Here is a 15,727-nt window from a genome sequence, read left to right as displayed (position 1 = left end):
GCATTAACTACTCGAGGGCACCAGAGATGGACATCATCAAACATCCACTAAAGGCACCCAACAACCCAACAAGCTCTTGTTTATTTTATTCTACATAGTACCTTTCTTTTAAACAATAAATATTCCCCCACACAGTCCAAGTGGGATTAAATCCCACCGTTGTGCTCTAACCTTAGTTCGTTGTGCTCACGACTCGGCTTGTTGAGCTTGTGGCTTAGCTCACAACCCTATTGTTTGAGTCGCATTAAATTGTATGCGGCTTGCCTAGCCTTGTCTGCATGCCAAAAACCCCAACCCCGCACTTCTTGAGCTCATGCTCAAACATCTTAGATTCTCTTGCATTTGCATTCATTTAGCATTCTGCATGCAAATGTTGACTTGTCAATCCTTGCATAGCACGTTGCAGTGAATAACACATCACAGAGTTTGATTTTGAGCACTTATCTGTCACAGACCCCTTGTCAGCCAATCCTCCTGAGGGGTTCTCATCTAGATTCTTCCACACCAAGCCGCATCACCTTTGTGCTTCATTGTTGAGTTTACTCAAAGAATGATCTGCGTTGCATGTACTATGGACATAACCTTTGCATTCGAGCTTGTTTCCTTAATAACATAAAAAAAGATCAAGTCAACAGATGTTGATTGAGGTCGACCGACATAGACCCATGCAAACATTGCAAATTGGGTTGAGCAAACATCGAATTCTCAAATCCGCTAGCATTGGGAGGCGTCTTATTGTTGGGCGCAATAGTACCACTATCAACAAATGGGTACTTTTTTGCCAGCATAGGATATTGACTCTTGGTGCATTTCTATTGGTCGAGACAGAACCTGACACATCAACATTTAACACATCACTCGACCTCTTTTTGGTACAACGAAGATGCCCAGTCGTCATTGTCATCATCAACACATCTATCACATTTGCAACATGTCAACGAGTGTCAAGTCAACATTCTTGTCAACATCCAATCATTCGCTTACTACCCTTTTTGTGCATGCTGCAACTTGCTGTCCGAAAATTAATGATCATTAGCCTGTCAAAAATGGATATCTTTATTTTTGTCACGACAATTGTTTGATTGTCAAATTTAAACTCGAGGTTTACAAACATCATTTGAGGTTGAACTTTCTACCCACTCGCTATATGTAGTTTTGATTTCGTAGTCCATGTTTAAGAGGACATAACTTGGTCATCTAGGCTCTAAGTTTAATGCAGTTTTTCTATTTTGGCTAGAATATCCTAAATTTTTTAATGGTACTATTATTTTCTAGTTTTGGAATGGATTTTGTAGAAGCTGTCCTATCCTCAATTTTGCAACTTCAGAGGCTTCGTTTAAGGTCATAGAGACACATTTTTAGGTTCCATTTAAAAAAAATGTACATAATTTTTTGTCAACTTTCTAGACTTGGGATCAAATTATAAGCTTATTTGGATGAAAATATCACTTTCAATATTTGGTATATCTTGGCCAATTTCGGTTCTTGTAACATGTTGGATCCATTAGTGATCTTATTTCCTGATTGTTTGAGTTTGCTATAGCTTCCTATTTTTTGTTGTATTTATGAAATTATAAGTCCACTTTGGCCAATTCTAGCAAGTGGCAATTGTACACACACTGCATATAAAATTCCAAAATCATCTATTTTGAGGGTCTTCTTTGATTCATTACATGTTGGGGGGTGAATTGATTTATTTATCTCATTTTGTGAGTAGTACATCATGGGTGGTTTAATTACTTTGGCAAAAGGAAACTATAACCAATGGAATGATATAGTACTTTCTCATCTTAGTGAACACCATCTATTGCCCTGTTTGTATATGCACAAACCTCTTAGTCCTAGTAATTCTTTCGATTAGAACTCTTGAAAAAAAGTTCTCAATGTTATTTATCTTAATATGGATTTAGATTATCTACTTTCACTTAGCAGAAGATAGAGATTATTCCTGATCTTTGGCAGAGATTATTCTTGATCTTTGGACCTTTCTTTGGGAAAAGTATTGAGATCCACATGTTCCTCCTTCCCCAAAAGATCTTGAATCTCCAGTTGTAGTTGCTACTTGTGCTATTGAAATCACACCTACTGTTGCTGTTATTGATGCTTGTGATTCAGTGTAGCAAGATACTCCTCGTCTTCCAGTTGCAGTTCCTTGGGATGACTTCTAGAAAAATATTGCAAGCTTGTTTGCAAAGTCTTTCATCGATGATTTGGGAGACATTGTTGATGACATTCATCTTCTCTTTAATGAGGATGTTCCTTCTTTAGTTGTTGCAAAAGAACACTGTGATGTTCATCTTCATCCTTTCGAGGTAGACATGATTGTGAATCCTTTGATACAACATTGAAGGTCTCTTTATCTTCAGAGAAGACATTTGTGTCTTTGGAGATTGACATTCATGAATCTCAAATTTCACTTGAGATGTCACATTGCATGGTTGACCGTACTTTTGTGTTGGAGATTTCTATTAAGTTTCCTAAGACATAAATTTTGAGAATTCATCCTAGAGATTGGGGACAATTCATTGATACACCCATGGCATTGTTTCTTCCTAAGGGGAGGAACATCATTTAATTTTCATGGAGTAGTTTTTACATTGATTTAGGAGCATCTACCATTGGTTTACCCTCTACATTGGCAGGGTTCCTTGTCTCTCTTCTTGCTTCCTATTTGAGGAGACATCTGTCTTTAGAGCTCGATTCAAATTCTTACATCGATTAATTTTCTATTGGCTCCTTGTTTGTCACCTTCTATTGGGCTTGATCTTGATTGGCTAGTGGCATCTTCATCAACCAAGGACATGGCAACAAATGGGCTGACTTCAGAGATATCAAACTTCATTTGAATTCCCCTTCCTTCATCATATCTACAATGGAATCTTTCTTGTATTTGTACTTGCTCTATCCTCTTCCAAAGGGGAGAATTTTGTTTGTAGGCATTAGACTATGTTTTGCATTCAAGCACTTGCCATACATTATGTTTCCTTGGTTTCTTCTTGAGGGGAATATTTGATTGTAGGTACATGATGTATGTCATAATTGGGGGGAGAAGGGGGTGGGGGTGTGGTGTGGGATGGGGTAGGAGTGAGGAAAACATCCTCATGATTCTCTTCAAAATCTTCAATTGTATTCAAGTTAGTTAACATATTGCTTAGTAGATTCAACTCCATTGCTGGAAAACTTTGGAATAGCAGTTTTCAGATCATTAAAAATCTGGTTGGGGTATCTTCTTATCCGATCAAAATCGAGTTGTTTGTACCTTTCAATAACCATAGGTTGTCTCATAGCATGATTTCTCATCTCTTGATTTTGTGTTCCATAACCTTGGTTATTTTAGTTGATGTTTCTATCGTTCTGATTGCCACCATAAAGCTGCCTGGAGTTTGTATTATTGTTTGGGATGCCTCTATCATGTTGTCCCAAATCTCTGACGTGCTGCTGTCCACTATATTGTCTTCTGAAACTTTCATTTTGATTTCTATTTTGTTCATAATCATAGAAAGGTTTTACATTGCTTGTAGCGAATTGGAAATCTAAGTTCTTCTTGAGGAGAATTATACTTGGATGTTTTATTGATCTCCTCATGAACATGTTCCCTTCTTTCTTCTCTCCACTTTTCTTGTCTTTGTTTTTCCTTGCCATTTTCCTATACTAAATATTATTTTATTGATAATACATTATATACGTAATTTTTAATTCTTATTTCTACACTTTAATATGATTTTCTTATCATTATTCATTTAATTATTATTAAAATTATATTTTAAAATGGGAACATGACAAATCAATAAGAAAAATGAAAGAAGTAATTCAAATCACAGTATTTCTGAAACAGAAGATGAGGATTTTAACCCATTCTTTTGAATCCCTAGAGTTGCTGAAGAACCACAATGTGAAGTAACTCAAATAGATAATGAAGAAGATCAAGAGGAGTTACAACAGTGGGATGCAGTTGTTAAAAAGATGGTTGAGGCATCTAGAGGGAACAACACAATATTGGAAAAAATACTTAGATGCGGCCTGATGATATCCTAGAGAAGATAGGAATATCATTAACGGATATCTCTTGGAGAGAAGAAAGACAAGAAAATTGGAGATGATTTCCTTACTTAGTGGAGAGATACTTTTCTTCTTTCTTGGTTTTCTCTCGAAGGTTAATTCTGCGAATCTCTTAGGCCTTTGATTAACTGACCTCCTTCCCGACATAACTTTAAGAACAATGTCTAACTTCTGTCATAAAGAATAGATTGAGCAATGAATAATAGAGTCGCCACACCTAAAGGGAAATGAAATGAAAATCTAGGTATTTCCTCAGCAGTGTATGTGCCACAAATGCATGAATTGCAATAAATATTCTTGAAATAATTCTGAAAATAGAATCAGCACTTCACTAAGAATTAGAATGTCAAAAATTTTAGATTAAAGCACTTTAAAGTTTTATATGTTCAATTCCATATGGTGAAATGAGGATCATAAATAATAAGAATTAGAATCCTTATATTTTCAGATTTAAAAAGGTCTGAAATGGAAAGAAATCAGAACTTAGGAATTTAAATAATGCTTATTATAAAAAAACGTTTTAAAACAGCAAATAAATATTAGATGCTGAATCGGGATATTCAAAGCTTCTCCAAAATCTGAATTTTACTCAAATATCTTTGCTAAATAGGAAAAGATTGAATGCTGAAAACATAAATAAAATTTAAGACTCAAACAATGCTTGACAGAATTTTTATGTCGGTATAAAGCTTACTAGCAACTCTCGAGTCTCCCTGGTAGAGTTGCCAATCTGTTTGTTTCCAAAACCACATATTAGAATCCTATGAGTCTCACCACCTCGATGCTGGGATATCCAATCGGTTATGGCCAACATAACAAGATCAATTAGTTCGATCTTCTGCACTTTTGGCTTTGCAAAGCCAAGGCTGGTGCACCAGATCCTGAACAAGACACCTATGTCCAAGATGGTTATAGCAGATCAATTTGAATAAAAATGCTACAAGAGTTTTCTAGATGGCAAGAAATATAGAAAACTTTCAATTTGCACAAAAATGCAAAAACTGCTGAAATAATGCCAACTTTGTAACTTCAATGATAGCTTCATAAAGTACAAGCTTCAAAATTGTATATTCTAATTTGAAAACAAAATAAATGATTATATGAATGTGAGAGTATTTAAAATAAAGAATAATTGTGAACTATTGAGTAAATGAATATGTAATGTCCCGAAGGCGAACTCAACCTGAAGGTGATCACGGCCCGGAGGCAATCTTGGCCCGAAGGGGATTTCTGTCCGGAGGCCATCTCGATCATATCACAGAAAGAAACTACATAGCTCCCAAACCATGCTCACTGCAAAGAATTTAATACATATTGAAAACAGCAAAAACAAATTATCTTTTACACAACAAACTTACATTCCACAAGCTATTGTCACTCTTCTCTACTCCATCTTGAGGCTGAAAACAAGGCCTCATTTTATATCTAAAAACAAACTATCGTAGGCCTAAAACATATTGACCTTATCTCCTTGTATTTAGGAGTATCAAAACTAAATCCTAAACTATTTTAACCATATCAGATAAATAGGTTGCAGTTCATTTATTTACTAATAAGAACTCTTTGGAAGTTACAGCCAATCCCCCAATTTATACACCTGCATCAAACTCCCAAGGAAAAAGACTTGTTCATAGACTTGTGTCAATGAGTTTTCCAATTGCTTTTGCTAGTTGTACCTTACCTAACACTCTCAGGTTGCAGGGGAATTTACTACAATTTATATTCCTCCTGGATCCCAAACTTTCTGTTCTTCTTATCCACTTTCCTTTCTATTCTCTTCATCTCTTATATTTGTTGATATGTTGCTACTACTCATCATCATGTTCTCACTCACCACTTTAAATGGAACTCTTCCAACTATTAGAACAATCAAATTTGGATGCAAGAAAACAAAAGGATCTTCACACTTACTTTTGTCTTCATTTGTTTGTAGAGTATCAACATGAAATCTTTGTCCTATTTCAATTTGCTGATTGGACTCTACCCTCATGCTGTACGTAATTTCTTCAACCTTTGGATAAACTGCATCCTCGTTCATAACATTTGGAAGTTGTCCATCTTGACATTTTGCATCACCATTGATTGATATCTCTCCCTTTTCTTTCAGTGAATTCCTCAATGAATGTAACTCTTCATCAATATTTATGAGAATGACATCTAATATATTCTTCATCCTTGCAAAAGAACAAAATTTGAATCTTGTCCTCTTCTGTCTTCGTGTATCTTTGTGAAATTTTTAAAGGGTTGTCCATCCTCTCCACCTGCAATCACACTGAAATGATTATTTTGAAAAATTAGAGATCCCTCAACCTCTATTGTTAAGTTCATGGATCTTCTACAAATGTATATTCAGATTTGATTGAGGCAGATATTACTAATATTTACTGCAGGTCCAGTCCTCCATATTCGATCTTGGATGATTAATAATATCTCTGCTATGTAATTTAGATGAAGAAAAATGCTTGGAAGATCAGACTGCTGTGTATATCTGTCTTCCGAACTGCATTCACAACCCGTACATATATCCTGTCTAAAGGGTATGTCCCTCAAGGGATATAACCCTTGGCATTAACAAACCACTTGTTATCCCTAAGCCGACAATCTTTAGTAAATAAATTAGTTATGACTAACTAAGTTAACCAGGAACAAATAAGGGTTTTGTCTAGAAATCGCCGGCACCTTTAGAGACAATATATTTTAAATTGAATGCCATTCATTAGGAATATATGTATAGAAGAGCAGGTACGGTCTATACCATTAGACCTGTAGGTTTATCTAGGTTATATTCTTAACACTCCCTCTTAACCTGATAATCCTATAGAGAGATATCATATCTAGCAACATCAACACAGATGTTTAAGCAAGAATTAATACTCTATATCTATCTGTCTCTTCTTAGTATGTGATATCATAGAACACATGATACAAAGTCATATTACTAAATTTGTGATATGACAAATCACTGCTTCTAGTGATAAGACACATGTTGTGACTTATAGAAACTGGTATTTCTATATCACAATGAGATCTTGAGTTTAAGATCTACAAGAATACAGGATAAACCTAGAGAATTCTAAGATTCTTCCTTTATCCAATTTGTGACCCATGAACATAGCAATGCCAATGTCACAACACAATCTAAAACTCATCTGAATCTTACAGTAAAACCTACTGTTTAGTACATTATCTAAGAGATCGTCATCTCTCATAATGCCTTTTACACAAGCATTCATTATTTCAGAGATCATCACCTCTTTAAATAATGATTACACATGGTGTAGCCCATAATAGTCAATAGCCAATAAAATTATCACAAGAATACAAAATAATTCAATCATACCTGGATCTTTCCTGAGATGATCACTCTCAGAGAGGTTTGATAAGAGTATTTGCTTTCTAATTTCTAGTACTTAAGGATGAGGTCTAGAGAATAATTAAATTCTCTCTTTATCCAAGTTGTGATTCATAGACATAGAAATGTCTCTTTCATAACACAATCTTGAATCTATACAAGATTTGCCAGTAGTCCTCGACAGATTTATAAACATCATAAGATCATTTGATATCACATCAAATTTGTGCTGGAAGATTCTTTTCTATTACTGCAAATTGATGTTGCAAGACTGTTTGTTGAAAAATGCTTCCACACCATGATGTTTATAAAGGTTGGCCCATCAAATGGTAGCTCACTTTAGATTTTCAAGACTCCTACTGGATATCAAATCTTCTGAGCTCCTCATTCAAGGTTGCCTTGATGAGATGTCAGACTCCCTCTGAATCCAAACTTCTTTCCTACAGGAACATTCTTCAGAAAACAAAATCAAGGCATATACTCTTCTTATAAGAAATACAAATGAAAGATATTATAGGCATAAGGTAAAAGATGAGCTCAAGTACAATAGATACTTATCTTTCCATCATAACCTTGATGAAAGCTTTTGTACTTTATGAGTATACACCATCTTGACATGGTACACTTAGTCTGAGTTTGTATAACCTAGATCTTGGGGAGTCAACTTGATCTTCTAAGTATTCTCTCTGACATATAACCTTCTTATAAGTTGATACTTATGATTTTTGCTACAAATTCTTTATTACTCGAGAATAAATAAAGCATGGTCTGCTCCTTCTGAGTCAAGATTCGTCATTGCAGATCTTTTAGCTTCTTCTTTTGTCAATAAGGCATACCATGCTAATGATCTTAGTGTCACAGCATGATGTCACTTTATTCCCTCCTTTCTTAAGAGAACCAATACTAATAATCTGAATAGTCATAAGGTTATATAGAATGCATCTTTTCTAAGTCCACAATCATTAACACTCCCACTTGGACTTGAGAAAAGATCAGAATTGCCTTGAGTAAAATGTTTTGATATCGCATATGATGTCATGAGTATTGGCCTCATAGAATATCAATGATATTCACCAAATACTCTGAGTAATGGCCTTCCAGAATGGTAGATAGTCACCAAATATTACAATGAGTTTTGTGCTTGACTATAGTTTTCAGCAGCCTAATGTATCCTCCTTTAATAGTCCCGACTTGACAAAGACTTACCAAATGTATCTCCCATCAAGAGATCACAACCTTCATATCTGGCCAATACCATAGAATTAAATATGTTAGAATCTGATTTAGCTAATTTCAATACTCCCTCTTAGCTAGGGAGGATTCAAAACATTCAAAGTATTCACATAATCACTATGGCATTCTTAGAGGGTGATATTGAACATTATGGACTTTCTATGATACCATCTTGCATACTTGCAAAGGATGGATCTACCTAGCATTGCCCACAGAGGGTGGGAGATACAACTAAATGTATCAATGAAGCAGTCTACATTTCTCTCATCTTCTCATTGCATTCCTCTTATGAAAAGTAATTGCTCCTTGGTAGAAGAATACTTAGATACATTTGGTACTCTAACCTTGGTGCCATCTTGACAGCTTTTCACAGAGATTAATAATAGTCCAAGATAAATATCAATGCTTGAATCATTCATGATTCATTATCCAAATAATATAGCATGAATTAATAACAACATGAAGGATTGAAGAGCATTATTCAACCATAAAGAATACTTATCTCTTTGTACTTCTTGGTCCGTCCGTAGTCAACAGATATAAGCATTCAGCAACATAGAAGTCAGACTAGATCACAAGCTCCAGTCCATAGTATATTCTGAAATCCTTTACTTGTATTGATCTTGAAGTAATTTCAAGTGCAGACCCATCTCAGTTCATTATGTTTCCATTAAAATGTAAAGTGTTGCTAGTTAGAGTACTGAGACTTCCAAGAATATCGAAGGTACCCCTCATTTGTGACCCTTGCCGCCTATTGACACTCAAAACTTGCAAACTGCTGCTATTCTGAGATTGTTTGTGAATTTACAAACGTAACAATCAAAACATATGGGTCAAAGGGTTTCACGTTAGCTGCTTCAAGAGTCTCTAATATTTCATAAGCCAAAGGAATCCTTCCATCCAAATGAATTCAAATACTCCAATAGCATGATTTCCCATTGAGCTATCAGAAGGTACAACTCTGAAATTCAACCATACTTTATGACTCTTGTACTGGGCTCAAATTTCAAATATTTGGTTTAGACCATAGTCATCTCCCTTAAAATGACCCAAGTCTGCTTCGACAAATATATGTATCTCAGACAATGAAGATGAAGGTTTCCTACGATGGAAAGTTGTTTTCCTCTAAAAGCAATCTGATTCTATATATTAATCTTCATGTCTATAATTTACTGAGTTTTATCATTTCCGTATCTGGGGAAATATCCCCTTGGTTGTTGTTTACATCCTCTAACTTTATATTTTAAATGATGAGTCAACACTCAGTATATACATTCCTCCACCTCACTTGTTCTTCCTTTCTTGTTGACTGAGATGTTCACTCGCTCTGTGTGAAAGATCCCGCCTGCATGTAGGTAGGTGACACACTAATATGTGTTGTATCTACCCACTCTGATCACCTGAACTAACCCGATCAGACTGGCTACAACTTAGAATTGTTATGTTGTTCTATTTTCAGGTGATGCCTTTGCAAATAGAAGTTAGTGAATTAGATTGCCGCAGATCTTGAAGTGAATGAATACACCTTTGTCTGCATAGTCCCATCACATGTATCTGTAGCTGACGGTGAAAACATTTCAACGTCCAAACAATAGTTGCTTTCAACATTTGTGCAGACCGTGCCGTGAGTTTGTCACCGGGCTCTAGTGCAGCCTTGCTGTGAATGCCAAGATGCTTCCAATCCCTATTCTCATTGACTGGAAGTAAACTTTATTTTGTTTTGATTCTTGTGCAAACTAATTTTTAGAGGTCTGCAACTATCAATATTATTCTCTATTTTTGTCTGAAATGTAACTTCTCTTATATTTGCAACTTGGCTCTGATACCATGTTAAGTTCATGGATCTTCTACAAATGTATATTTAGATTTGATTGAGGCAGATATTACTAATGTTTACTGCAGGTCCAGTCCTCTATATTCGATCTTGGATGATTAATAATATCTCTGCTATGCAATTGGGAGGAAGTAAAATGCTTGGAAGATCCGACTGCTGTGTATATGTGTCTTCCAAACTGCATTCACAACCCATACATATATCCTATCTAGAGGGTATGTCCCTCAAGGGACATAACCCTTGGCATTAACAAACAACTTGTTATCCCTAAGCCGGCAATCTTTAGTATATAAATTAGTTATGACTAACTAAGTTAACCAAGAACAAATAAGGTATTTGTCTAGAAATCACCGGCACCTTTAGAGACAATATATATTAAATTGAATGCCATTCATTAGGAATATATGTATAGAAGAGCAGGTACGGTCTGTACCATCAGACCTGTAGGTTTATCTAGGTTATATACTTAACATCTATTGATTCTTTTAGCGTCATTTCCTTGCACTGATCTGACCATTCTATATAATGAATGAGACTATCATCATATCTAGCATTAGTATTTTAAGAAATTCCCCTCGCTCAGGTTCACATATGTAAAATTCTCCTTCCCCAAGCTTGGTTTCTCCGAGTTCTTCTTCTTGCAACCAAACATTCATCACACATTTCAGCTTCTTTGTCTTTTTTGCTAACAATTTCTTAACAGGCCATGTAACTTTCTTCTTCATTCTCCATCCATACCTCTGGTCGCTTTCACTTTCTTGTAGTATCATTTTCATTATGTTGAGTATTTCTTTCATCTAGTAATTTCTCTGTCAAGTTCCTCTTGACTCATTCTCTTCATCTTTATGCCATTTACTTTTGCACTCTTCTTCATTTTGTCATAGCATTTACTCATACCCTTGTCATGACTATTAGTAGTCATCTTTTCCTTCCCTTTGTGAACTTCACTTAGTTCACTTGTGAGATGCAATAGCAAGTCTATTTCACCCTGCTATAATTACCTCTCTAAGCTTCTCTCTTTTGAATTTGGCCTTTTGGTAATGCTGGTTCTTCCTTCTGGAACTCCTCAGCTTCATCCTCTGCTCTTCAAGGCTTTGACACTCTACCTATTTTCAAGAGCTTTACTTGCTCTTTCCTCAAGCATTTCTAACCATATCCGCAGCTTGTGGATTTGTCTCAACAACTTCTACCCAACCTCTGCTGGAAGTTGTTCTTTTGATGACGCAACCTCTAATGTAAGGGTTACAACAATTTTCTTTCTTTCTACAAATACTTGTCAAATCTCAGTAGATCTCCCTCTTCAAGAACTTCAAGCTATTTCCTTCACACTGTTGCAAGACTCTTTCTTCCAAGTTGATTCTTCCCCAACTTTGTTCCTTGACTGGAATCTTTTGGTTGTGTCTTTGAGATTCATTAATTTGGACATTTTGCACTCTTGTTATTTATAAAACTCTTATATAATGATTGCACTTGTGTGTTGGGTAACACCGATCATGCACCCTTTACAAAAAAATAATGACCTTAACTCCAACACACTTCAACTTCATTTCTTAAGAAAAAGACTCTGACCAAACTCTTGACTTTTGAGCTTGTTTAGATTTACATAAATTTTCTTACAGAAAATTAAATCATCTTTTCATTAATGCTTTTTAACTATTGCTTGGCCCTTACTCTAAACCAAGATACTATCAGTTTGCTCACTATGACATTTGCAAACCTTTGCTTGAACTAAACATAATTTTCTTTATAAAACACATTTACTAAGTCTTGCATATGCCACCAAAACTGTTTTAAAAGGAAATTATAAATTATCTCAAGAACATGTTGGAATTCCACTTGGTAGATGACATTTATTGCATAGACCTTTCCCCCAAATAAAATATCTTTGCAGGATTTTTTTATATGCACAGATTTGCCTTAAGAGTCTTTTATATGAATGTCCACACCCCACTTTTGACACTTCAATTTCGTTCCATTCAAGCAAATCAAATCTAATTGCACATTTGAAGAAAATAAGGATGCTGAGACTCCAAACAGAAAACCACAACTTTTGTGGCAAACAACCAGATGCCACAACAAACCTCCCAACATACACTACTGTGAATACTGCTAGTCACTGGATATGTTGTACACAACTCAATTAAATGACCCAAGTTTCAGAGTCTGAAGCTTCCATGCATAAATGCCTGCCAACTGGGTCATTAAAATAAGAGGCACAAATACACGCATTGAAAATAGGTATCTGATTTGAGCTATAAATTTTATCAATATGAGTCTTGGTGTAATGCAGATCTGCCCTCGTGACTCTATCGATGACATGCAAATTGATTCATCTCAATCAGGTCTAACTGTGGTATGCTACAACCACCTTGGTGGCTCTTGATCTGCTTCCTTTCAACTTTACTTGAGGCTTTATCCTTCAATATAACAGTTCTTCTAGCACCTCCACCAAATTTATCTCCGCAAAAGCAATAAATTTTCTCATGTGTGCAACATGTCAGTTAAGAGCTTCTACTCATTAAAATAAAAGTTGTATGTCTGCTTCCTTCTATTTTTTGGATGTATGGGTCACTTCTTCATGAGCATATCAATCTGTGGCTTCACACATGCAACTTCTAACAATCTCAGACAGCAGCAGCTATTGGATGCCAAACCAAGAAGCAACATGCTCTCCTCTGGGACTCCATAACAGATCTCAATGCATTCATGGAGATGACTTTGAATTTCACTTCCAACCTTCATAAGGCTGCAGATTTTGACATCTTAACATGGTGGCATAGCTAAATACACCCACATATTCAAATTTGAACACACAATATAATAAAATCAGATTCTACCACAGGATTCAGCTCAAATATCAAACACAGATAAAATGATCCTCTCCAAATTCACTTATTTCAATGCTGAATATTCTATGATCTAATCTACAGGATTTGATACCAAAATGATGAAAATCAAAACCAGAAACTTGCAGCACTCTTATTGATATCAAATGGTACAATATATCACAGAAAGAAACTACGTAGCTCCCAAACCATGCTCACTGCAAAGAATTTTATACATATTGAAATCAGAAAAAAACAATATCTTTCACACATCAAACTTACATTCCACAAGCTATTGTCACTCTTCTCTACATGATCTTGAGGTTGGAAACAATGCCTCTTTTTATATCTGAAAACAAACTATCTTAGGCCTAAAACGAATTGACCTTATATCCTTGTATTTAGGAGTATCAAAACTTAATCGTAAACTATTCTAATTATATCATATAAATAGGTTGCAGTTCATTTATTCACTAATTACAAGTCTTTGGCAGTTACAGCCAATCCCCCATTTATGCATCTGCATCACCTTTTTACATACGATCGATAAAGATTGACAATTAATGCTTTTGCTACCTGGTACCTCTTTCACCATTTGAGGGTTTTTGAATTTGTCTCTTTGAAGCACCATAGCTTTTCATCTTAGTTGCTGATTCGTGAAACGAGTCTGATTCGGGCACGTGAATCGAATCCGTGGATTCTTGTTTGTTTATTTTTCCCAATTATGATCTGTGGATGATTCGTGTGTGTGTGTGTGTGCATATATATATATATATATATATATACACACTACTAAAAAAGAAGATAAATATACATAATTTCCAAAACTAATCATTTCATAATATGAATCTAGTATATATGATAATTGATCTATTTTCACAATTATAAAGAAAATCAACACATTCACATTCACAATTTTATGTTTTTTATGCCTTGTATTGCTGCAGATGCGCGTTGGATCCTTGATTCTGCCTGTGGATCCGTCAGGATCCGCAGCGGATCCACAGGCAGAATCAAGGATCCTGCCAGGATCCTGTCTGTCTATGATGAATCCAGCAACTAAGCTTTTCATGTTAATTCACTCGAGTTACCTTTCTAAATAATCATATCGATTTCAACATTTTTTCCCAAAGTTTCTCTGTTTTGAAGGTGACCAATAGAAGCTGTAGGCATGTGTAATAACAACTTTGTCTTAAATGGTTTAGATATATGTTGTAAAAAATTCAAGGGGGTTTTAGTAAGATTGCCTACGACTTCTGTGTTTTCTACTTCCTGATATGCTAAATTATCTTGATTTCATGATGGTTTTAGAGCTTTTCAATGTGATAAAGAAGTATAGATTAAACATATGCATAGATTTCAGGAATCCATTTTTTTGTGTTTTGTATGCAGGGTCACTGGTGAATATTTTGATATTACGGGGTGAACTCCATATCATCTTGGATGATATAATCTACTCAATTTTGTCATCATTACTATAATTCAATATTCAATTGGTCTACAAGGGCGGCATTCATGTACACCCGTTTTCCTTTTGAAGCTTATTGCACTTCTAAGCAGCAGGTTGCCGAAGCCATTGTCTTTTACTCTTCAAGCAACCCCTGGCACGAAATTAAATGCATGTATTCCTCTCCACACAATAGACAGTTAAAAGAGAGGAATCTCACAAATTAAGCAGCCAAGAAATGGGTCATTGTAGTGGTAGGGGACTACTAATTCAAAGGCCAGCCAGAATGAATTGTCGGTGGCCGTAAAACAGGGATCACTCAGGCTGGGATCACAATTGCAACGAATTTAACTGCACATCTTTTAAAATGTCACAAACAGATCAAATTCGTTTCATTCTTTTGAAGTACTCTGCTCTGTAGATACGTGGACTGTCATCTGGTGTGTAGAGTTGTATCTTATTTGCATTCAACTAAACCATTGTTTATAATGTATCTTAGCTTGTATGCAATGCACCAGAATAAATTCTTAGTAAAAGAAAATACTAGCATCTTTCACACTGTATATAAAAATAACATATATACATTTCTATTTCCTTCTATTGATTAGTTAATTTTTTTAACCTTATATCAGAAGTAAGAAATTAAATCATTTAATTATGATGTCTTTAATCAAATCTGACCATAAACTATGATTCAGCAGTTGTTTTGGAAGATAATTTTATTAGGCTTAGCTACCCTTCTGTGGGCTCGAAAGAAAACAGAAAAGAAAAAGGGAAATTCAAATGGTATTTGTTGGGAAAGATGGAATTGATTTTTATGTCAGGAAAGGCCATAGTCTAAAATAGGAATGCATTGCTTGTCTGACAATTTGCATAATTATTGCTTGGTAAGTTGCCTTTTTCCCTCGTAAGGTATGTAGTTTGATATTGCATTACTTGTGATTTAGTATCTAACAGTGTAAGTAATGGTGGAAGCT

General features: G+C 35.2%; 1 protein-coding gene across 4 annotated transcripts in view; it reads left to right on the top strand.

The window, feature by feature from the left end:
- LOC149529598 (primase-helicase Twinkle, chloroplastic/mitochondrial-like) overlaps nucleotides 1-15,350 on the top strand; it is a 214,277-nt gene extending 198,927 nt beyond the window's left edge. For all 4 annotated transcript variants that reach the window (XM_089809441.1, XM_089809443.1, XM_089809444.1 and 1 more), the window contains one exon: nucleotides 14,696-15,350. In XM_089809441.1, coding sequence (XP_089665567.1) covers nucleotides 14,696-14,729 — 34 coding nt within the window. In that variant the 3' untranslated portion in view covers nucleotides 14,730-15,350. The remainder of the gene's footprint in view (nucleotides 1-14,695) is intronic.
- The last annotated feature ends 377 nt before the right edge of the window (nucleotides 15,351-15,727 follow it).

This window comes from Cupressus sempervirens, chromosome 11, assembly GCF_028749045.1.
Source record: "Cupressus sempervirens isolate cs-2001-9-10 chromosome 11, ASM2874904v1, whole genome shotgun sequence".
Lineage (NCBI taxonomy): Eukaryota > Viridiplantae > Streptophyta > Pinopsida > Cupressales > Cupressaceae > Cupressus > Cupressus sempervirens.
Note: the sequence above shows the minus strand (reverse complement) of the source record. Positions and strands in the feature narration are given on the sequence as shown.